The following is a 23,385-nucleotide window of genomic DNA, read 5'->3' as shown; positions in this document are numbered from 1 at the left end:
CCTCCAGATGTTCGCAGCCTCCCTCCCCGCCGCGGGCTCCGCGGGGAGCTGCGCCAGCGAGCGCGCAGTCAGCAGTTGGCCCCAGCCCATTTCCCAGATGGGTGAGGGGAAGTCTTCTCTCTGCGCTCGCTCTCCTTCCTCTCCTCCGCCTCAGCTGCTAGGGCTTTTCCCACGAGAAGCTCAGAGAGGGCAAGGCACGTTGCTTCCCCAGGCAACACAGGACTTGCCTCTGGATTGATCGCTTTCCTGGGGCTCAGTGCTGCTCCCCGCCACCCCACCCCACTCACCCAGCCTTCCTGGACCCTTCCTGTGAGCTCTGCTTCTGCTCCCGGCTCCTAGGCCGCTGGGATGCTCGCTGAGCCCCCAGGACACGGGTTGATCAGTTTGCATTGAGGAAACTAAAGCATAGAGCGATTTTCTTTTTCTTTCTAAAGGCCGCCCTGCTGATGGGTGGTGGAGGTGATACTCAACTCAGGCTCTTGTTGTCATTTGAATAAGGTGAGGACATCTAGGGCAGAAAGCCTAAAAGGGGCTTACCTACCTAGCTAGACTCTAGAGCTGGTAGGTGTCAGCACAGAGTTGGACCTAGGAAATCTATTGCCAGAGACTAAACATTTTCCTACCCCATACTGTCTCTGAAATTCAGCCACCTTTTGAGAAGGAACTATTTTGACCTTCACTGTGTGCCAGGCACCGTTCTGGGCTCTGGGGATGCAGCAGTGAATAAAACAAAATCCTTGCCCTTAAGGGAGTTTATGTGGCCAGGGGGGAGAAGGGGTAGGGAAATGGCAATAAACCAAATAATTAAGTATTGTGATAAAAGGTAAGTGCACCGTGGAATATAAAGCAGGGAAGTAGAATAGGGAGTGCCCCAGTTGGGACTGTTGAAACTTAAAATAGGGTGTCAGAGAAGACTTTACTGAGGCCTTTAAGCAAACACTTGCAAGACAGGAGGAAAATTATTGAAGTTGTATCCTTCCGGGACTCCACCTCTACCGAATCAGTTTCCAGGGATGGGGCCCTGGCACATGTATTTTTTAACAAACCTCACAGGTGATTCAGGTGTTCAGCAAGGTCTGGAAGCCACCGCTCTAGGGTTTCTTTCTGTTCAGTGAGTACCATGCACCTTTTGTTTTCCGGAAGTCCGGGAAGAAGTGGGAGTTAAGGTCTGAAAACTGCCAGTAAGGTGGTAGTAGTGTAGCTATGAGCTCACACAAGATGGAAAAATCCAAAGATTAATCCCTTCTTCTTCATCTGGTGCCAAGGAAGAAGAAAACTAAGGATTCATTGGAGCCAGTATTTCATTTACCTTGGGTTTTGGCAATGAACATTTCTTCAGATTAAAATCTAACCGGGTATTCTCAGTGAGAATCCGATCCTAGGGGAAATCCCTAAGAGCAATTACCAGGGAGGAGACTGAGGTCCAGAGAGGGCTTTGCCTGGCCACACAGGTAGTTATCAGCAGCGCCAGGAAGAGACCTCAACTCTTGGGACATGCAAGCAGTGCTATTGCTGTTGCAAGGCTAGCACACAACCCTACCCAGTAAACGTGTAGATGACCAATTAAATTGAGTAATTTAAGGGTTATTTAAGAAGCTTGTAATCCAGCCTTAGGGGCTGCTACTCCCACTTTCAAGTCCTTGCTTTTTAGCAGTGGTTATCTAGGCCTCACCCACAGCATGATATTGGGGATATTGCTCACTTTCAGGCCCATGAGATCATCTTCTGGGGGCCCTAGCTGACCAGTACCAGGGACCTGGCCATTGGTGTTGACTTAGGGATCTTACATGGAGAGTCAGTGAAGACTCAACTCGCTTGCCCCATTAGGTTGGCAATTTGAAGGACACCTTCCTCTGCTGGCCTAGGAGTATGGCAGGCACCCAGTAATATGTGTGGGAGAAAAATACTCTTATAAGATCTGATATCAAAAAGGCATCAAGCTCTGCTGTTTGGCACTCAGGTGATTTCCCTCAAGCCACCTCTTTGCACCTTACAGTCCTCAATTGCTGGATAAGAGGTATCACTGATGCTCACTTTGTGGAGTTGTTGGAGGGATTACTTGACTTTTTCTTTAAAGATTTTATTTATTTATGATAGAGAGAGAGAGAGAGAGAGAGAGAGTGGCAGAGACACAGGCAGAGGGAGAAGCAGGCTCCATGCCTGCCGGGAGCCCGACGTGGGCCTTGATCCCGGGTCTGCAGGGTCACACCCTGAGCCAAAGGCAGGCGTTGAATCACTGAGCCACTCAGGGATCCCTGGATTACTTGACTTTTGAATGTTATCACTTTGGTATTTGACGTCTTGGTTCAGCCTCTCTGTAAACTTCTTGAAGGCAGAGATGATGTATTTTGCATGTTCCGTTAGGAAACTATTTATTTGCCCCTGACCACTCCTCCCTCCTGTGAGCCTGTTTTCTTATCTGTCTGATGGAGATAAGAGACTCACCTTGTTTTTCACATAAGGTTATTATACCCTTCCCGTGAGCTAATAAGTCTGAAAGTCCTTTATTCATAGCGAAAGGCTATATAAATAGAAGGGATCGATTTAATCACTACTGTTACTGGTAGTGCTTTGTTCTTAATTAACACATATTTAGAAAGAGCTACAAATGCAGATAGTTCCTAAAGGCTAATATTTTTTTTTTTCACTGTCCCCTAGGAGCGGCCTTAGCGGAATTTAACAGAAGTCAGACAAGGCAGTTTAGGAAAGTTTTGGGTTTAAATTCAAAGGTGGCTGCACAGAATCCAGGAATAATGTCGCGGATCCTTTAAATATGGAGATAAAGGGGGCGGAGCCGTCGCCAGGGACGCGACCGGGCCGCCGGGTTTCCAGGAAATGACGTCAGGCGGCCGCGGAGATGGAGGACCTGCTGGACCTCGGCGGGGAGCGGCGTCGCGGCTCGACCACCTCCGTGAGGACCGCCTTGGGGGCCGGGGGCTGGGATTTGGCGGGTGGGGAGGAGCGAGCTGGCCGCCCGGCTTCCCGGGGGCGCCCCGGCCTGGCGTGTCCCCAGTGGCCGCAGCGGGCGGGCGGGCGCGGGGTGAGGCCCGGGAAGAGGCGGCGGCAGCTGCCCCGCCCCCGGGGGCGGTGGGCTCCGCCGCCGCGGGCCTGGGGTTTGCTCTCCCTGAACTTCTCTAAAAGCAGGAAGACAGGACCTGCCCCTGCCGGCCTCTGAGCCTCCAGCCAGGCCCCGCTCTTAGAGCCCCCAGTGCTAGCACACCTAGAAGGAGCGTATGGGGGGCTGCCCGGGGGCGCCCTGGCCAGGGTCGCGCTTGCACCCACCCTAAGGCTTCCCCCTCACATTTCTCGTGCCGGAAGTTCATGTCAGAACCGCAGCGTTTTACGCAGGGAAGGCAGGCTGGCAGGCCGGCTGGCAGGGCCTCTTCTTGCCCGCAGTTCCCACGGGGTGGGGGGGGGGCGTGACCTTAGGTTTATGATTTAGGGTTTATAGCGTGGAGGAGTGGCCAGGTGCTGGGGGGCCTGGAGGTCAAATGGAGTGTGAAGCTGCTTACTGGGGTTAAAAAAAAAAAAAGTTAACATCGTGTGTCAACTGTACTCAAGTTTCAAATATTAAACGAACCTCCCCAACCTCGGTTTCCTTATCTCTAGAATGGAGATGTTATCTACTTCAAAGTGCTTCGGTGAAGGTGAAATGGAGTAGTGTATGGGAGGCATTTAATACAGTGCCTGGCACGTGCTAGGTTCTTAGAAGTTAGCTGCTGTGGCTTCTGAGGCTGTGATTTGCCCACTTATGTACATTGTCAGTAGATCCTTGATCTAGCTTCAAGACCCAGGCTTAATGTTGTTGAGCTCCATTACCATCCCATCCAGCCTCTTTCTTTCTTTCTTTCTTTCTTTCTTTTCTTTCTTTTTCTTTCTTCCTCTTTTTCTTTCTTTCTTTCTTTCTTTCTTTCTTTCTTTCTTTCTTTCGATTTTATTTATTTATCAATGAGACACACACACACACACACACACACACACACACAGAGGCAGAGGGAGGAGCAGGCTCCATGGAGGGAGCCCAATGTGGGATTCGATCCTGGGACTCCAGGATCACGCCCCAGGCCAAAGGCAGGCTCTAAACTGCTGAGCCACACGGGGATCCCCAGCATCAAGCCTTTCTTACCTTTAAAATTTTGTCAAGATCACAGTCCCTGGAAGATTGGGGCACGCAGCAGGTTTTTACTTTCTGCTACGGAGACTCTAAGTGCTTTTGAAGGGCCCTGGTAACATCAGCCGTCCTCCAAGATCCTGGAGGCAAGAATATAGTGTTCTAGGGTAAAGCAGGTTGCTTGACTGACCAAATGGAGTATCAGGTTACTGGGTCTTTCTGATATGTGAACTTGTTTTAGTCTCTGAGAATGTAGTTATGCATTCATGCTTTCAACAAATACTTACTGAGTTCTCACTGTGTATCAGGCACCGTGTTAGGTGCTGGAGCTATAGCAGTGAAAACAAACAAACAAAAAAACCCCACAGGGGTCCCTGGCTGTCTCAGTCTGGAGCATGCGACCCTTGATCTCAGGCCTCACGTTGGGTATAGAAATTATTTAGAAAAAATAAAGTCTTAAACAGCAACAACAAGCAGCAAAGTCCTTGTCCTCGGAGGGCTTACAATCCAGCGGGGGAAGATGGACAATCAACAGACTCTACATTTACAGTAGATGTACATTTAAATATAGTAAAGTAGTTTTGCTACAGGTCATTCCTGTGGATTTAGGCAGGATCTTCAAAAAGCTTAAAACCTTAAAATGCTTAACAGTTATTAGAGAAACCATCTGTAAACTGCATTTAGAGACAAGATCATTGGATTTTTGTTTTGGCACAACTACACGTAGTATGCCATGTTCTGATACTAAATATTCGGATAAAGGGGAAAGAGTGATAGCCAAACGGGCGGAATTATCTGCCTTGGGAAGAAAATGGGTGGCTGCTCAGAAAGATGGTTTCCGTCATCCCTGGAACCTAAATTATTGATAAGAATTGGAAAAGTAAGCAGTACATAGGGGTTTTTAGGCAACCCACGTGTAACCCCTCTCAGTGTGTTGGTGCAGGCGGTTCTTAGAACATCTGAAAACTGAAACTCCAGCCTGAGATAGTGGAAAGAACTGAGGATCTGAAGGCAGAAGATTTTGCTCTTCAATTTACGTCTGCCACTTACCTGCCTTCTTGGGCCCTGCTTTCCAGATTTGTGAAATGGCCTCAGTCCTAGTCCCTGTGAGAATCCAGGGAAGCCACATCCAATGAGATCTAAAAGGGCTTATATTACTGCTGGTTTTAGAAAAGCCAACATATGAAAATAGAAATATTTCAGCATCCACTAGTCTGCCTAAATAAAGTTTTGTTTCTGTGCTGGGAAGCATTTGAGACACAGAGCCTCTACCCCAGGAAGGCTTTGGGAAACACCTGCAGATGGTTCGTTTGATGACTCAGAATTTAAAGTGTTCTGATTTCGGAAGCTGATGTCTCAAAATTCTTGTAAAAGATTTCCTTTGCTATTTAGATGCACACGTGCAGTTAGTATATACGTCAAAGCAAATGCTGTCTATATTTCTCTAGTACTAGTTGCCATGCATTTTAGGAATTCTTTCCCTGAAAAAGCCTTTTTAATAACAATTTCATGCCAAGCTGCAGCTTTGAAATGAGGCCTTTCTAGAATCCTGCATAGGAACATGAGAGCCTTTACCACGTTCCCTGAGCTTTGGCATGAGGTCTCTGTTCATTCTAAAGGAATGTCTGCGTGCATTTCTTTGGGTAGGAAAGATCTATGGCAGTTAAAAGAGAAACGTGTGATAATTAATCCAGGAATTTTATGTTTTCCTAGCAAATAGAAATGGTGTCAGGTGCTTTGTATTAAGTGTGTGGAGCATTTTTGAAAAATAGATTCAACTTACTCAAATCCCATCCTCCTCCATGTCATCATAAATCCTGTCCTTGCTTACCTTCCCAGAATTCCCATCCTCATAGTGGCTCAAAGATGTTTAGGTCAGCAGTGCTCCTCATCTCTCCTTACAGGGGCCCAGGATGGGTCGCCGAGCTCAACAGGAATCAGCTCAAGTTGAGAATCACCTCAGTGGCAAGAACTCTTCAATTCTGACTGGAGAGGTGAGTATTTAAAAAAAAAAAAAAAGTTTTCCAAGAGTTAGTAATTACTTAATGAGCAAGGATTTGATATTCCATATTTCTTCTCTATAATGGCAGCCCTTCCTCCTATCTTGATTTGGGAATTCCCTTTCTTGGCGTTTGTCCTATTAGCAAGAAATGAAAGAGGAACGTTTTTCCTTTGATGCCAGAATAGTTTCTGTGCATTGCTTTATGTTCTCAGTGAAGAACATTCTTAAGTTCGCTGAAGCAGGGGACTGGGAAGTTTGAAAATCCAGTGGAAATCCAGGTTTTTATTTCTGCCGAATAGATGCCAGTGAGGCATGCTGGTGACGTAAGGTTGGATTACACAGCTGGACGTTTGCTCTCAGTGGTGACCTGCACTTGCTACAGTTTTCAGGCAGGAAGGGGATTAGTCCTGGCCTCGCTTTCCTGGAAACTTTTCTGAGTGGCCTGGAATTGTGGGAATTTATCCAGTTGCTCCGTGGAGGGTGGGTAATCCTGATGAGCAACGCTTTAAATGCCAGGGCACTCTTTTTGGCAGTTTACTCACAGCCCCTTTGCACCTTCCTGTCCATTTGAACAAATTTTACTCTTTTCAAGAGTCAGTTTTAGGATAATTCGTCTGTCAGCTCTTCCTGACTTCCCTGGGCTACCTTAGGGACCCTTCTCCTTGGTGCTCATAGCGTGTCTTACAGGACATCTATATGTTCTCACATTGCACACTAATTTTTTTTTTATGTATCTGTCGGCCCCACTAGACAGTGAGTTCCCACATAGCAGGACACGGCTTCTCAGTTACCTAGTTCATTGGCCATGGTAGGTGTAAAATAGATGAGGGGATCTACACTGAGAAGCCTAAGGAGCTAGGCAGGTGCATAAGCAAAGCATGCTGGGGACAATACATAGGGACACTTACTTATGTATCGCATAGGTAGGAATATTATTCACTTTCTTTTGCGTAGAAAGTAAGTACTCCAGCATTTCTGTAAGCATTCCACATGGTTTTTAAATTTATCTTTTACTTTCTCACTTACTGTAGAAATGTGGGTGCAGGGAATCATTACTTTCAGATAATAGTCATGCCAGCACAGAGGAGCTGGTGGCTGACCCTTGGCCTCATTGCCTGGAGACAGAGGGAGAGTCTGGGAGTTGGACTGAAGGAACCAGAGGTCACATGTCCCCTGTAAAGAGGTAACCACTATCTAGCTAAAGCTGACTGATGCTGTGGGGAATACAGGCCCAGTATTGCCAGATCCTCTGATTTTCTGAGAGATGCTGGCAATCTAAAATTTTATGAGAAAGCAACACATTTTTACAGGTTAGCAACTAAGTATAACAATCAAATCATCCAGAAGAGCTGGATTAGGCCTGAGGGTTGTCCATGTATGACTTTGGCCACTGCCCATATATTATAGTGCTTATTACATTGTACTCTAATTGTTTCCATGACTGACTCCCTTGTAAGAGGTGAGTTTTTGGGAGGCAGCCTGTCACTCACAGTACCTAGCACAGGCATGCAGCTGACAGCACGGGGTCAGGGGTGAAGTACACGATGTGCAATGAGGGCCATCACAGGCTGGGGAAGAGTGTTGCAGGATGGGGGATGGGTAGGTAGTGGTGCACTGGAGGCCCAGTTAAGGGGGACGGTGGTATAATGTAAGAAGATGGTGAAAGAACACATATCCTACCCAACCCTGGGCCTCAGGGAGCTTGAACTGCAGTAGTGTATGTCTTCTGAGAGCAAACTAGGTTAATGGAAGTCTCCTCTTGGCCTCTGGCCACTTTAGACTGCAGACATAGGAAGATCCATCCCAATAGCAAATCTTTCAGTCATTCGTTCAACAAGTGGTTATTGAAGGTTACTCTGTGCCGGGCACCACTGCAGAGAGTTGGCATATTTCAGTGAACAAAAGAAGCAAAAATCTCCTGTCATAATGGAACTTAGATTCCTGTGGTCACTGGCAGCCAGAAAGACTACTCACACATCTTATAATTGTAAAGGAGGTTTCAGCCACCTGTAGGGGTTAGGTGATGGCCTTGTGGTGGGCTGGGATATCCTGGAATGATGTGATGGTCCTGAGGCCCTGTGAAACCCCCACACCAAATCAGCTTCTAGGTTGGGTCAGCTTCTAGGCATTGTTCACCTACCCATCACCTTCCCTTTGGCTCCCAGGAGAGAGTCAGTACTGTGAGTAGCTAACTTCCGAGTCATAGACTGCGATGAACTTTTAAGGATTTCAGCCTTTCTGGAATGCCCGACATTTACCTCTGGGCTTTATCATTTTCCTGGGAGAACATGCTGAAAAGTCATTCTGTTCTTCACCCAGTTGGTGCCTCTGACAGTGACATGCCAGTCAGAATTTCAAGATTCCTTCTTTCCCTGGGTTGATTGAGGTTTAAAGTGGTGTGGGCAACCTCCCCCGGGGCCAGATGCTCACTGCACTGTGTGGGACTTTTCGGCTGTTTCTTTCTAAAATTAGATCCCGAGACTTTTGTGTGTGCCCATTTACATTCCAATTCTGAGTGTATGACCTGATGTATTTATATTTGTCCTCTTGCTAACTATATTCTAGGGTGAAGCCACCCATGAAAATGTAAACATAGTACCTGGGGGCTGTCAGACATACAGTAGAATATCTGTAGAATTAAGTAGGAATGTTTGTTTTGAGGCAAGGTGGTGTGGTTGGGCGTTCTGGTGGAGGAAGCAGAGAGGCAGTCTGCTGGAGTAGAGAGAACACAGGGCTTGGCACCAGAAAACCGGGGCTTGCTTGAGACCTGGCTCTGCTAATTGCCTGGATCTTGAACAAGTCTACTAATCTCTCTAATCCCCTATTTCACTGTCTGTCAAGGGATGGTAACAACACCACCAGGTTGATGTGGGGATTCAGAGAGAGGTGCCTTTGACAGTGCTTCAGTAAACTGAAAAGCACTGCACACACGTGTGTTTGTTCAGTAAACTAGTGAATAGGTGATGATTGGACAGTGCTTTGCCATTTTTATTAAAGGGCAGTCACATAGGAGGACGGGAGCCTGATCTCTTGTCAAACTGACTTGGAAGTCTCTTCGGAGGATCTGACTCATGTTCCATAGGTAGACTAGTAGTGATCCAAGGCAGTTTTTATGTTTTTCTGGGTGCAGTGAGCATTCCTTATGAAGAGTGGATAAGAGCACAGGCCTTGGGGTCATCCACGCCTGGATTGAAATCCTGGCTTGGCCACACATGAACCCTAGGACTTAAGAGGTTATTCAACCTCTTTCATTCCCCCAACTTTATTATTATTATTTTTTTTTAGGATTTATTTTTTAGAAAGAGAGCTCATGTGAGCGAGGACAGGCAGGGTAGGCGCAGAAGGAGAGAGAGAGAGGGTCTCAAGCAGACTCTTCGCTGAGCCCATCATGGGGCTCAGTCTCACAACCCTGAGATTGAGGCCAAACCAAGAGTCAGACGCCCAACGGACTGAGCCTCCCAGGCGCCCTGGGCATGATTTTTCTAATAGCAAGAAGTCCAATGGAGGGCAGAGCAGGGCAGGTGTAGTCACTGGGCAACATCCTGCATTACCCTGGCCCCTTCTCGCCTCCTGCTCCACCGTCTGGAGCCTGTGACTTGCTCCCATGGCTGCAAGATGGCTGGTTGTTCCCCAGAGATCAGATCTGCATTCTAGGCAGGAAGAGGGGCAATAGTTGAAGAGTTCAAAGTGCATGTCCACTATGTTTGTTCCTTCTTATGAGGAAAACAGTAGTCAGAGACCTCACCACGGAGACTTCTAGTTACATTTTGTTGGTCAGAACTGGCTCTTAAAACCTGCCTTAAGGTTTGAGGGACCTTTCAACAAGGTGTGTTGCCACAGCCATAACATTGGGGTTTTGGGTCAGGGAGAAAGGCTGTCAGGTAGTAGGCAACTTGCAACCGACGTGCCATAATTTTTTTAAAAATAGAATTCAGGGGATCCCTGGGTGGCTCAGCAGGTTTAGCGCCTGCCTTTGGCCCAGGGCGCGATCCTGGAGTCCCGGGATCGAGTCCCACGTCAGGCTCCCTGCATGGAGCCTGCCTCTCCCTCTGCCTGTGTCTCTGCCTCTCTCTCTCTCTCTATGTCTATCATAAATAAATAAAATCTTAAAAAAAGAATTACTTTTAAAAAATTAAAAAATAAAAATAGAATTCATATAAAGGTTTTTATCATAGATTTAGGTATGACAGGGAAGAATTATTTTTAGTAGTAACAACAAAAAATCCACATTCTTCTCCAGAGTTCTCATTTAAAGTTGTGCAGAGAGATCAGTGAAAAATTATATACCTTGAAATTCCAGGATACCGGACTGAGTTGCCTTTGCCAACTCTTCTGGATCTTTTCCTTCTGCCCCTTTTCTCTGTAACCTCTTGGGGCTCTTTGCCTTGACCTTTGGCTCACTTCCCAAGTGGTTAAATGTTTCCTCCTTCTCTAAGAGGAGAGGGAATGTCTCTTTATTTGCCTGGTCATCCTGTAAATTTCAAATAATTTGGAAGAGCTCCAACTATCTAGTACTATCCAACTATCTACTAGCTCCAACTATCTACTGAGTAACCTGAGAGATGAGCTCTCCATGTAGTTTCACTAGCTCAGAGTTGATTAGAGTTGTACCTGCTTCTTTCGGGTTGTCCTAACGAAGTTAGGTAATGCACGTAAAGTGTCATAGCACAGTCTCCGGCTCACAGGAATCTCAAGAAAGGACAAGCATTAAGAAAGTTTATGACTGCAGTCTTCTGCTTTTTGGGGTTTGGGGGCTGCTTGTCACAAATCAGGCTCAGATTACTGGATGCAGAGTTCAGCTGGCAGTTTAGGTTGGTATTGTGGGTTACTGAGAATTTTATCGAGAAGTAGTTCCATGACGGGTATCTACATGTCTGCAGTGTAGAACTTTCTCTGGTCTGGGCAGCTCTGAGAATCAAACTGAATTTCTCTGCTTGATTTTTCACCTTCTGTTGATTCAAATGATTCTGCTCTTACACAGCTCCTTCAGGAAAAGACCATAAAAGTTACACTACCATATAATGGGATTGGCGAAAAGTAATCTCGGACAAAACTTGTTTAGGTCTGGCCTATCTTGGGATAAGCACTTCTCCTCCTCTTCATGGCTTAACTTTTAGTTTGGAGACTGTCTTTTTAATAATTTTGGCTTATGTTGGCCTGATTGCTATCCATCTGTTAACTGCATGCAGTGTCCTGGGTAAGCCTCATGGTAGCTCTGGACATGGGTACTCCTCTTACCTTATTTCAGCTATGAAGACACTGAGATTTTGAGGGGTTGGATGACTGGTCCAGTGTCACTGAGCTCATTTCTGACTCTAATCTAGTCTCTGTGACTCCTGCTAGGTTGGTAGACACACACACCTCCCAGCGGAGAAAGGCTTTTGGAGAAGAACAGACAGGCTTTTGGGTTACTCCTTTGGAATCCTTCTGGAGCAGGAGTAGGTTCTCACTTGATGACCCTTGTTCGTCCACTTGTCTGGAGAAATGTTTGAGTCACAGCTGTTCCCTTTCTCTCCAACCCCCCCCCCCCCCCCCAATCCCTTCAGTGTTCCTCCTAGGACGCAGAACTGAAAGTTAGCCAGATTCTCTCGCAGGAATCTGAGCAATGCTGTTGGGCTCATGTTCCCAAATTAGGCCAATTTCCTCATCCCTCAGCAGCTTCACTCAGCTGGAGCTCCCTCGGCACTTTGCATGACGTCTCTCGCCCTCCGCCTGTTCCCTGACTACTCTGCCAACCAGGCAGCTATTTTCAGCCCCATAGGGTTATCTGCTGACCCTTTTTGGTGACATTTTTCTTCTTTCTCACAAAAATAACTTCCCTGATTGGTCACATTTTTCAGCCTTTTTCGTAGGCGCACTCCAATGGGCTGGGTTGAATGATGCTTCTGATAACGTCGTTGAGTAGGGATGCAGGGAATTTGATGTAGAACTGTTTGTGAGGAATGTGTTTTCCACACTTCATATTTATGTCGTGCTTTGCATGCTTCAGTTTTGAACTCTCTCTTAGGGTGGGCGATGCACATCACTCACTATCCCTAGGGCCGCCACTGTGTGGGAGGGAATGTCAACTGAGGGTAGAGCCTGCCATTGGAAATAGCATCCTGAGATTCTCTTCTAGCGCCTGGCTCTTTCATTGTCCTAGCACGACACGCTTGGACAGCTTATGACTCATTTTGCTATCTGTAAAGGCAGGGAGAGTCACCCTTGCTGAACTTCAGCAGGTCCCAGATTGAAAGGTGGTGCTTGAACAGCACTTGAAGGTCCTCTTTGACACCCGTGGACAGGGTTAGGTGAGAAATATTTGTAGAGTTTAGCCCAGTGCCCCACATTAGCTATTGTTCTTGTGATCTGCAGAACCTGAGAAGTAGACAGGATTATCATCTTGTCTTTAATACCCCCCTCTGCCAAACATTAGGTATATACCCTAGGCAAGTTCCTTACCGATCCTAAGCCTGGTTCCTCAGCTCAACAGATCACATGGAGATAACAGTAGTAGCTATCTATTAGTGTTGTTGGAAGATTAAATAAGAAAATGTATAAAGCTCTTCCAATAGTGCCTGGCATATGTTATTACTGTTTATCCATGTCATGGATAAGGTATTATCCAGTTAGTTTCAATTGCAATTCTGTTCAAGATAATGGAGGTATTCATATATCTTAGAACTAACTGGCCCTTAGGACCAGAAACATTTGGACAAGGAGCCCTTTTGGTGAGAATTCTTTGTGCCACTTGAGACCTATTTTATTTGTTTCCCCTAGTGACACTTCTCCCTCTGCAACAGACCAGTTATCTGCTAGTCTCTTTCTTCTTTCCAAAACCCAACCTTCTATGTAGAGGTTGTCAGTCTTTCCAAAGAATAATCTTTAATTGCTGGTTTATATAATTCTGTCATTCTGGGGAAATATGGGTAGAAAATGAGGAGGGCAAGAGTGACCTTGGTGACTTCAGTTACCTTTGAGCAGAAGGTAATATCTATTAATTTTTTCATTCATTCGCTTGTGAAACTGGCTTGAGAATTTTCTACATGCCAGACATTGTGCTTGGAGCTGGCAATATAGTAATAAACCCGACATTCTCCCTCTCCTCTCAGAACTTTGATCTGGAGGCTGCAGAGAAGTAAGTGCCAGATCGGGGTGAACACAGAAAAATACAGGAATACCTACATTGAGCCTTTTTTATTCTGGGGGACATCCAGAAAGATTGTCGAGGAAAAAATCATGCTTGAGGTGAGACTTCAAGGATGAGTAGATGTGAGCCCAGGGAAGGGGCAGAGAAAATTATACTCCCAAGTGGAGGGATGAGCATATGCCAAGTCATGGAGGTAAGGGAGAAAGCATGGCATTGCCAGGTTTCTTAGAGGAGCAGTTGACCCTACCAGTGATGGAGCAATGGTTGGAAATGACTTTTGCAAGCAATGAAACGGTTTTCAAATATTCTAAAACTAGCTCCCTTGTATTTTTTGACAAATGAACAATATGAGGCCAATGTTTTTTACATGACACTAAAATAATTGGTAATATTGTGATAATATATATATTCGACTGACCTTTCTGTGGTTTTCTAGCCTTTCATTGATGAATCTTCAGTGCAGCCATTACACTCCACTGTATGTGTTTATGTTTACTGGTCAAGAAAAATTCAAAGGTGTGCCAACTACAGTATTGCTGACTTGTAGCTCTCCTGGCTTATCTTTTTTTTTTTTTTTAAGATTTTATTTATTTATTCATGAGAGACACACAGAGAGAGAGAAAGAGAGAGAGAGAGAGGCTGAGACACAGGCAGAGGGAGGAGCAGGCTCCTTGCAGGGAGCCGGACATGGGACCCCAGGTCTCCAGGATCATGCCCTGGACTGAAGGTGGTGCTAAACCGCTGAGCCACCGGGGCTGCCCGGTGGCTTATTCTTTATAAGGACATGCTCAGTAGACTAGTAGTTTACAGTGTTCACACTTCATTTGTATCTTGAAAATTCTTAGTTTCCTCTGAGAATTTCTCTGTATGTAGATTGTTGTTCTCATATATAGATACAAATATATACGTGTGTGTGTATATATATATACACACTATATATTCTTTAATATATATACATATATATATTCTTTATATGAGCTATATATAGATCCTAGGAACCCTGGAGAGAAATCTGCCCATTATGGAAGTAACATTGAGGGGATCCCTGGGTGGCTTTAGCACCTGCCTTCAGCCCAGGGCATGATCCTGGAGTCCTGGGATCGAGTCCCTCATTGGGCTCCCTGCATGGAGCCTGCTTCTCCTCTGCTGTGTCTCTGCCTCTTTCTCTCTGTCTCTCATGAATAAATAAATAAAATCTCTTTTTTTTTTTTTTTAAAAAAAGGAAGTAACATTGAATTAGTCGTGATCTGATAGGATTTAGAACATGTCCTTTAATTTCACAAAATAAGAGACTAAGTATTCCAAATTCTGCTATTATAAGTATATATGCTAGATGTTTAATAAAAATATATGTACATGGATCAGTGATACAAGCCACATTGGTGGCTATGACAGATTGCTATTACATTGTCTCAGGAGGATGAAAGCCTGCAGCTCAGCATTCTTAATTGGTATTAAAAGAACATACATGTGATTTAACAACACAGATCGTACCTACTTATGACCCAATTCAAGAGACTTCAGATTCTGTTGTAACGTCAAAATTTGGTATGACTCCTGTTTGGAATAAGTAGAATACTGGCTTTTGTTCAGAGATCTTTTTTTTTTTTTTTTTTTTTTGGTATGTGAAAATTTTCATGATAATGATACTTTTGTTGTAATGAGAATTGACATATTCAGACAAGAGTCCCAGAGCAAAGATTTTTCAGAATCTATGGCTATAAATACCATCCTATTAGGGAAAAAAGTATCAAGAATTGGCAAACTGGTTTAAGCCACTAATAACTTACCTGAACTGTAGCAGTTTGCCTATGACTGGACTCTTCTGTTTTGTTTCTGCCATCCTACAGCTCAGCTAGAGTGGTCTAATAAAAATGTGCATCATTCATTTCATACTCAAAACCCTTTAATAGATTCCCATTGTATTTAGGATTAAAAAAAATCCTAAGGGTGCCTGACTGGCTCACTCAGTAAAACATGCCACTCTCAATCTTGGGGATCATGAGTTCAAGCCCCACATTGGAGAGCTCACTAAAAAAAAGAAAAAAAAAATCCTGATCCTTACCTGAACCTGTATGATTTGGTACTTGCCTACATCTCCCTCCTCATTTCACACCTGCCACCCTACTGTAGCTTCATAGAGTTTCACTTTGCTTATGAAGTTCCCTACTTATTCTAGTTCCCTAGAATACTATAGTTCAATAGAATGGACAGGACTGGAGTGGATCCCTAGAATATTCATCCCTGGTCTTGCCTGGGCTGACCCCTACTTCTCTTCTCTACTTGGTTCAGCATGAATATCACTCCTTTTTTTTTTTTTTAAGATTTATTTATTTATTCATGAGAGACACAGACTGAGAGAGAGAGAGAGGCAGAGACATAGGCAGAGGGAGAAGCAGGCTCCTCGCAGGGAGCCCGATGTGGGACTTGATCCTGGGTCCTGGGATCACGACCTGAGCTGAAGGCAGGTGCCCAACCGTTGAGCCACCCAGGCATCCCAGTATCACTCCTTTTTAAATAAGAATATTACCCTTCTCATTACCTCTCCTTATTATACTCTGTAGCTTTTTTTTTTAAACTTTTTCTATCATTTCATCTGCAGTTTGTAATTATTTTTGTATAATTATATATGTCCTTGTCCCTCACTAATTGCAAGCTCTAGAAGTGCCTGTTCTGCTCCGCCTGAGCCTGTCACTTTGTAGGTCCTCAGTAAGGTACTTGTCCAGTGAATGACGGACAGGTGAGGGGGGATGTTACGTTCAGTGTAGAGACAGGTTAACTTGAGAGAGCTGGAGACGTCCAAGAAGCTTTGCTGGAGTGCATGCTCTGGACTGGGCTCTGAGCTGGAAGTAGAGATTTGGGAGTCAGTATTGAGGTGGTAAATAGAAGCCCAGCTCTGTTAAGGGAGAGTTTATAGAATAAGAAGAGAACAGGCCCTTGGACAGAATCAAAGGAACATCCATGTTTAAGGAACACACAGCCAAAGAATGTCTCACAAAAAGGAGTTGAGGAGGAGGACCTGCCAGAGTGGGGAGGGGAAACGCAGGCACCTGTGGGGTCCGGGAACCAACGTAAGGAGGGAGGAGGGGTCAGGAGTATTTTATGTCACTAAGAAGGCCTGAGCAGAATCTGTTGGATTTAGCAATAGGATGGTCTCTGAGATTTCACATGAAAATGCATGGCTGTTTTGAAAAGGTATGTCTTTGTCCCATCTGTCTTGCTTATGGTGGCTTATGTACCTTACTTTGGGAAACAGTTAACTCAAACCTGGCCAAGCGAGTGAAAAGAAGAGGTCAGTGCCCAGAGAAATTTTTGAGAGAAGACAGATAGGATGTGGGAGCAGATTGGTTGTTGGAGGCAAGAGCAAGGACAGTCTGGAGTTCACCCTGCATGTAGTGAGCATGACTGAATAGATACTGATAACTTTGAGACTGAGGGTTTAAGAGTCTCAGTCGTGGGGGAAGCAAGAAGGGATTGTAGTTTCAGTTCAGGGCGTGTTGAATTTGAGTTGCCCTCAGGATTTTCAAAGAGGTCTTGTCAAGTAAACAGTTGAAAATGTGGTCTGGAGCTTAAGAGAAAAAGTTGAAACCTAGTGATAACTGATGTGGGAGTCATCAGGACTGGAACATCTAAGAACATACTGGAAAAACTTCTCATTCCTGTGGGTAGCTCACAGACCTTTCATGATTTCCAGATGCAAATACGTGAGGATTTCTTTTTTAATTTTTTTTTTTAATTTTTATTTATTTATGATAGTCACACACACACACAGAGAGAGAGAGAGAGAGAGAGGCAGAGACACAGGCAGAGGGAGAAGCAGGCTCCATGCACTGGGAGCCTAATGTGGGATTCGATCCCGGGTCTCCAGGATCGCGCCCTGGGCCAAAGGCAGGCGCCAAACCGCTGCGCCACCCAGGGATCCCCTCTTTTTTAATTTTTTTAAAAGATTTTATTTATTTACTAATTCATGAGAGACACAGAGACAGAGAGGCCGAGACATAGGCAGAGGGAGAAGCAGGCTCCATGCAGGGAGCTGGAGATGCAGGACTCCATCCCTGGACCTCAGGATCACGACCTGAGTCAAAGGCAGGCAGATACTCAACTGCTGAGCCACCCAGGCGTCCCAGTGCATGAGGATTTTAAACAGAAGAGCTACGATCAAGTTTGCTTTTTATTGTTATTATTAATTAATTAATTAATTAATTAATTAATTTTAGAGAGAGGGCACGTGTAAGCAGGGGATAGGGGACAGAGGCAGAGAGAGAGGAGAGAGAGAGAATATCCCAAGCAGGCTCCATGCCCAGTGTGGAGCGCGACACAGGCCTCAGCCTCAACCCTGAAATCATGAGCTGAGCTGAAATCAAGAGTCGGATGCTTAACCCACTGAGCCCCCCAGGCACCCCTATTATTATTTTTTTAATTTGCAATTTATAAGGAGCACTTTGGCAAGCATTGGTCATGAATGGATCCAGGTTTTGGGGACCCTGAGACTTACATAGTTTGAAGGCCTTATTTAAGAAAAATAAGTCAGAATTATGGGCTCCAAATGAGCTATGAAAGTACATACTTATTTATAAGGAGAAAAGAAATCATAAATCATAGCTAATTTATGAGAGCAATGGAGATTCAGATGTCTTTCTTTGGAGAGCTTGTTAGGCAGTGTACAAGAAACGCTTACATAGAAAATGCCTCCTGCCCGTCACCCACAGGGCACTGACGGGGACACTTGACAGGATGAGCACTGGGTGTTATTCTGTATGTTGGTAAATTGAACACCAATAAAAATTAATTTATTTAAAAAAATAAAAAATAAAATAAAATTAAGAAGAAAGATGAAAGATCTAAATTTCTAAAGGTAAAAAAAGATTTTCTAAATTATAAAAATATAAGGCATTAAATAGTTTTCAATAAAATTTTAAAATTAAAAAAAAAAAAAAAAGAAAATGCCTCCTGATAGCATCCCTTCCCTGTCTAGAATACTCTGAAACTGCTAGGAGCCCATGCTGGTATGGAGTACAGATTGGAGGTAAGTGAGGCTGAACCAGGGAGGATCCAGCTGAAAGAAGGAGGGGACTGGATATTTCAGGGATGGAGCAGCTCTAGTTATGACATATTGGAATAAGTAGCAAGGTCATTGGTGTTTAAGGAGTCAGGGAATTCCCAGGCTGAGCATTGGATGAACTGTTGATAGGAGCATTGACTTTGCTTAGAGCAGTTGTGGATCAGTAACACCCCAATTTTTTATCAGTCTGCTCAGTGCGGTTGTTGTGACGGACATGAAGAAGGAAGGAGAGGCCATGCAGCCAAACAATATGAGTTTCAGGAGAAGTGTTCCACAAAAATTTGGAAGACTAATGGTCTCGAGGAACTTTGGGGAGTGAGCCTCCCCCGGGGTCCTGGTTTGTGGAGTTTTACAAAATGAATAGGCTCTACTTGAAAGAACTGCCAGAGAAAAGACTTCCATGGGGGAAGGCTGAGATTTTGGAGAGGTGAGGAGATGGAAATGGTGTGCTGTGAATAAAGAATACCCAGTGGGTTAGGAACCAGAAGATTGTGATCAGAAGGCCTCATTGAAATCATTAGTTAGGCTAGATTTCTTCTCATTACATAGCATGTCAATAATTACCAAGAGGGAGCAGAACGATAGTAAAATATTTTTTTAATAATGGTATTTTACAGGAAACGGGTACTGACTGATGTTGAATGTCATTGACAATGGACTGAAACATTTTTGGTCACATGCCTTTACCCAGTATAATAGAGAATTATGTTAGCCTGTTTAGCCAGTTGCTTTTATATTCCATTTTAGTCTCTCCATTGGCTTTTTAGGTATAGTTTTTTACACCTTATTTTAGTGGTTGTTCCAGGGAATAGAATATACATCTGTAACTCATCCCTGGCTACATGGAGTTACTATTATAGCCCTTCGCATAAAATGTGAGAACCTTGCAAGCAGCATAAGTCAATTGACCCCTGTTATCCTGTGTGCTGGTGATGTCACATACTTTAAAATTATTTACTTCAGAAACTGCACAGTACCACCTGTTGCTTCATTTTAAATAGTTGTCATTTAGAGACATTAAGAGGAAAAGATAATCTTATATCTGTCCACATGTTTACCACTCTCTGGTGTTCTTCATTTCTTCCTGGTAGAACTAGGTTTCCATCTGGCATCATTTGTCTTTAGCTTGAAGAACTTCCCTTAGCATTTCTTATAGTATGAATTTGCTAAGAACCACTGCCTATTTCCTTGGTCTGAAAATATTTTTTATTTCACTCTCGTTTCTGAAGGATATTTCCATCCACATAGAGTTCTGGATTGAGAATTTTTTCCTTTCGGCACTTTAAAGGTCCTCATTCCTTTGTCCTCTGGCCTTGATTGTTTTCTGAGGATTGTTCTCCTTTGTGTAAATCTTTTCTCCTCTCTCTCTTGCTGCTTTAAAGATTTCCTTTTTATCTTCTTTGGTTTTCAGCAGGTTGCCTGTGATGTGGCTAGCTGTGATTTGCTTAGAATTTAGTGAGGTTCTTAGATCAGTAAGTCAGTATTTTTCACCAAGTTTGGGAAACTTTAGGCCATTTCTTCAAATATATCTTTACCCCATTTTCTCTCTCCTTGTTCCTGGGACTCCAATCACAAATGTGTTAAACTGCTTGATATTGTCTCATTGGTTTGTCCTATATTTTTTGTCCCTAGAGCATTGTTAATTTTTTCCCTTTTATCTTTTTTTTTCCTTCAAACTAGATATTTTCTGTTTCTGTCTTCAAGTTCAGTAATTATTTCTTCTGCTGTCATCAAACTAAACATTTTATCGCAGATATGGAACTTGTAAGTTCTAAATTTCCATTTATTTTTCTTTCCTTTTTTTTTAATGGTTCGCTTCTATTAGATCTCCCATTTGTGCACTCATTCTGATCATCTTTTCTTTAGAGTCCTTGAACATAGTTATGATAGTGCTTTAAAACCTTTAGATGTTAATTCCAATACCTAGGTCATCTTGGGGTCAGTTTTTGTTGGTTTTTCTTTTGATTTTAGGTCACATTTTCATGTTTCTTCACATGTCCAGTTGTTTTTGTTTGTACACAGGATCTTGTGGCTAATACATTGCGGGAACTCTGGATCATGTTACCGTCCTCTGAAGAATGTTTATTATTGCTTTAGTGTAGGCAGTTTCATTATTTGCAGAGCACCTTGACATATGAAGACTTGCTTTTAAGCTTTAATAGGTCAGGTCTAGTTTGGTGTTGCCTTAGAGTGAATCCTGTAGTCCTGGGTCACGGTCTTTACTCCGAAGGTATTATTCACTTGAGATTTCAATGGAAAACTCAAGGTACATACCAAGTACCTTCAACCTGGTGCAATTCAGTTCTATTTCTTTCCCCTGCAGGGAGTAGCAGTCACAGTCTCATCTTTACTCAGCAATTTTTTGTACTTTTTTTTTCTTTTTATCTCTTTAGCAGTTGCTTTTCACTGGGGTTGTCGATGCAGCTCAGGTATAGCCTAAAGGATTTTAGGGGAGTTTAAATGCAGATCTAGGGCTCCTTTCTTCCCAGGATTTCTCCCTTTCTATTTTTAGTGACTCTGGCAGCCCCCAAATTTGTCCTCAAGCCAATAAAACTGCAGCTTCCTGCTTGAGTCCTAGCTGCTTCAGTTGCTGCTCAGATTGAAGAGTGCACTCAAGGGGAAAATCCATTTCAACATGGATTTTTACCCAGTACAGTTTTTTTTTGTCTTTCAGGGGTCAAGTCCCCTCCAGTTTCTGCCTGCTTTTGTTTGCCCTCCTGTGCCTTCGAATAGTCGTTTTATATATTTCATGCAGAGTTCATAGTTGTTATCTGTGTGAATGTTAGTAGGATACAAACTGCTCTCCCATTACGGAATCCAGAACCTGCCAATTGCTTTTGAATTGTTTCAGAATCTATTGTGGTTGTTTTTCCAAGTGGTACTGTTGGCAAGAAAAGAATGAGAATGGTTGTTGCAGAAACAGATTATGTCGATTTCGTTTTAAGATAACTAATGTGGGTGTTCGGGTCCGTTAGCTACTGAGACAGAAAGTGTTCTGACCCCAGTGGTGCACTTGGAAGTAATGGTCAGAAACATGGGTATGAAAGAGGCCCAGAGAACTGTGATACAGTCACCAGGATGGCAGGGCCCATTCATGCACACATTGTGCTGAGTGCTCCGAAAAATTAATCTAGAAAGGCCTCTAAAGTTGGGGAGGTTGGCAGTGGATTATTTGAAGGATAGGGAGGTCTTTCTGTACAACTTCAAACTGAGTAGCAAAACGTATAGATTGTGACTACCTAGGTCATGCCTGTTGTGTTCGGCACCATCACCTGGGAGGAGTAGAGTGGCTGGCCTTCAGCCTTTCTGCTTCCAGAAAGGGGGATTGCCGGGGCGGGGGGGGGGGGGGGTGTGGATGAGAGCCTGAGAAATCAATGCTGGGCTTGAACTGACAAGCTGAATAAGAGATTGAACATAGCAAGTTTTAAGCACAGTTTACGAGGAAGTTTTTACGAACATGAGAAAACCAAGAACAAATGTAGCAAGTCTTTCACAAACTAAATTTAATCAAACTCCTGGTTTGTATCCTTCCTCTGGGGAGATTGAAAAAGTCTCTTCTTTAGTGAAATGATGAGAGGAAATGGTTTTTTTTTTTTTTTAAAAAAGATTCTTAACAAAACTAAAAACTGTTAATTCTGTACTATCAACCACCTCCTACTCCCCACAAACAAACTTTGTCTTTTGAAATATTGACAGCCCATGAAATTTTGAAGTTCAGGAAATCAGTTCTAGAATCTTTTAAAAAAAATTTGTAATTACTGAATTACTCAATGTTGGGGGTGGGTAGAGTCAAGTGTGGGTGCTAACTTGCCGGACATGATCTTGCATATGCTAGCACCTTCTCCTCTTGCTTCCACAAGTGAGGCAGGATAAAAAAGAACTGCAGCGTGGGCCCTGTGGTATCCAGCATCTCACCATGGTGACAAGCGAGGAGTAGAGCCATGCATTGCTCTTTCTAGGTCTTCTGTGATGGGGACCGCCAGCCCACAGTTTAATACTTCTTTCAAGCTCCCTCCCTTTCTTTTCCATCATCGCCCTTTGAGGAATCTTGTGAGAGATCAGGTTTCTTAAGGCATAAAGGTTACAGCTTGCTCCTCTGTTCTCAACTTCCTCCAAATGACTCTACTCTGGATCTGGTTGAGGTAGCAAGTCTAGACTGTTCTTATCCAAAGTCACAGGTGCCAGGAGGGGTTGCCTCTGGAGTTCTGGGAATTTACACCCTCAACATCATGCACGTTTCTGGCTTCACACATGCCAGACAGATTTTAGCAAACTGAGAGGAGTTAAGAGAATGACAGATACGTATTGCTTTTGATTTATGATGAAAGTTGAAAGGAATGTTTGTTTTGGCTGGACTGCAAAAAGTATGGGGGAATGGGGCATTCCTTTATAAGTGTCTGGAAGGTATAGACCCAAGAAGAGGGAACAGCTGCTTTAGGATGACCCAGAGGGGCAGAAATGAGATTAAGAGGATACCATCCAAGGTGGAAAAATCCAGGGTGAATTTTAAGAATGATTGTTGAGGCCGAAATATGTTCTCTTTGGATCAGCCACTTCAGCAAACTGCTGGCAGCCCCAACTCATGAGTCATTTGAAGTGGGCAGTTTGATGACCGTGTACTGAGATATGGGATATGGGATATGGGTCTTTTATTACAGGGTATGTGGGAATATTTGGTGAAGTTTGACACCACCAGAGTAATTGCCAGACACTGTGATTGTCCTAAGCATCACATTTATTTCTCAGTGAGCAGCAGAACTGTGGCTTCCTCTTCTTGATTCAGGTAACTTTAAAGAATTTCTCTGTCTTCAGGGAGGCTGGAATAGGTAAGAATTGGATCCTTGGAAGGAAACTTGTGCAAGGCAGCCCCAGCTAAAGGTCTCTGCAGTGTTTGCCTGACAGAGACTTCCTGTTGTCTCAACCCTAGGCATTCAAGATTCTTGGCTCCAAAGTGTGCATTTTATTACCATTATGAATTCTGATAAATAGTATGGCAGCCACTAGCACCACCATTTACTGTGTGCTCTGTGCCAGAGATGGTCTCTAGTGTTAACAATGGATCTGTAAGAAACTCAGGACCA

At 44.0% G+C, this 23,385-nt stretch overlaps 1 protein-coding gene across 1 annotated transcript in view; it reads left to right on the top strand.

The window, feature by feature from the left end:
* Positions 1–2,794: 2,794 nt before the first annotated feature.
* The window catches only part of IFT43 (intraflagellar transport 43), an 81,286-nt gene continuing 60,695 nt past the window's right edge, over positions 2,795–23,385 (top strand). The window contains exons 1-2 of the mRNA XM_041759944.1: positions 2,795–2,911; positions 6,016–6,105. Coding sequence (XP_041615878.1) covers positions 2,858–2,911; positions 6,016–6,105 — 144 coding nt within the window. The 5' untranslated portion in view covers positions 2,795–2,857. The remainder of the gene's footprint in view (positions 2,912–6,015; positions 6,106–23,385) is intronic.

Source organism: Vulpes lagopus, chromosome 6 (genome assembly GCF_018345385.1).
Source record: "Vulpes lagopus strain Blue_001 chromosome 6, ASM1834538v1, whole genome shotgun sequence".
Classification (NCBI taxonomy): domain Eukaryota; kingdom Metazoa; phylum Chordata; class Mammalia; order Carnivora; family Canidae; genus Vulpes; species Vulpes lagopus.
Note: the sequence above shows the minus strand (reverse complement) of the source record. Positions and strands in the feature narration are given on the sequence as shown.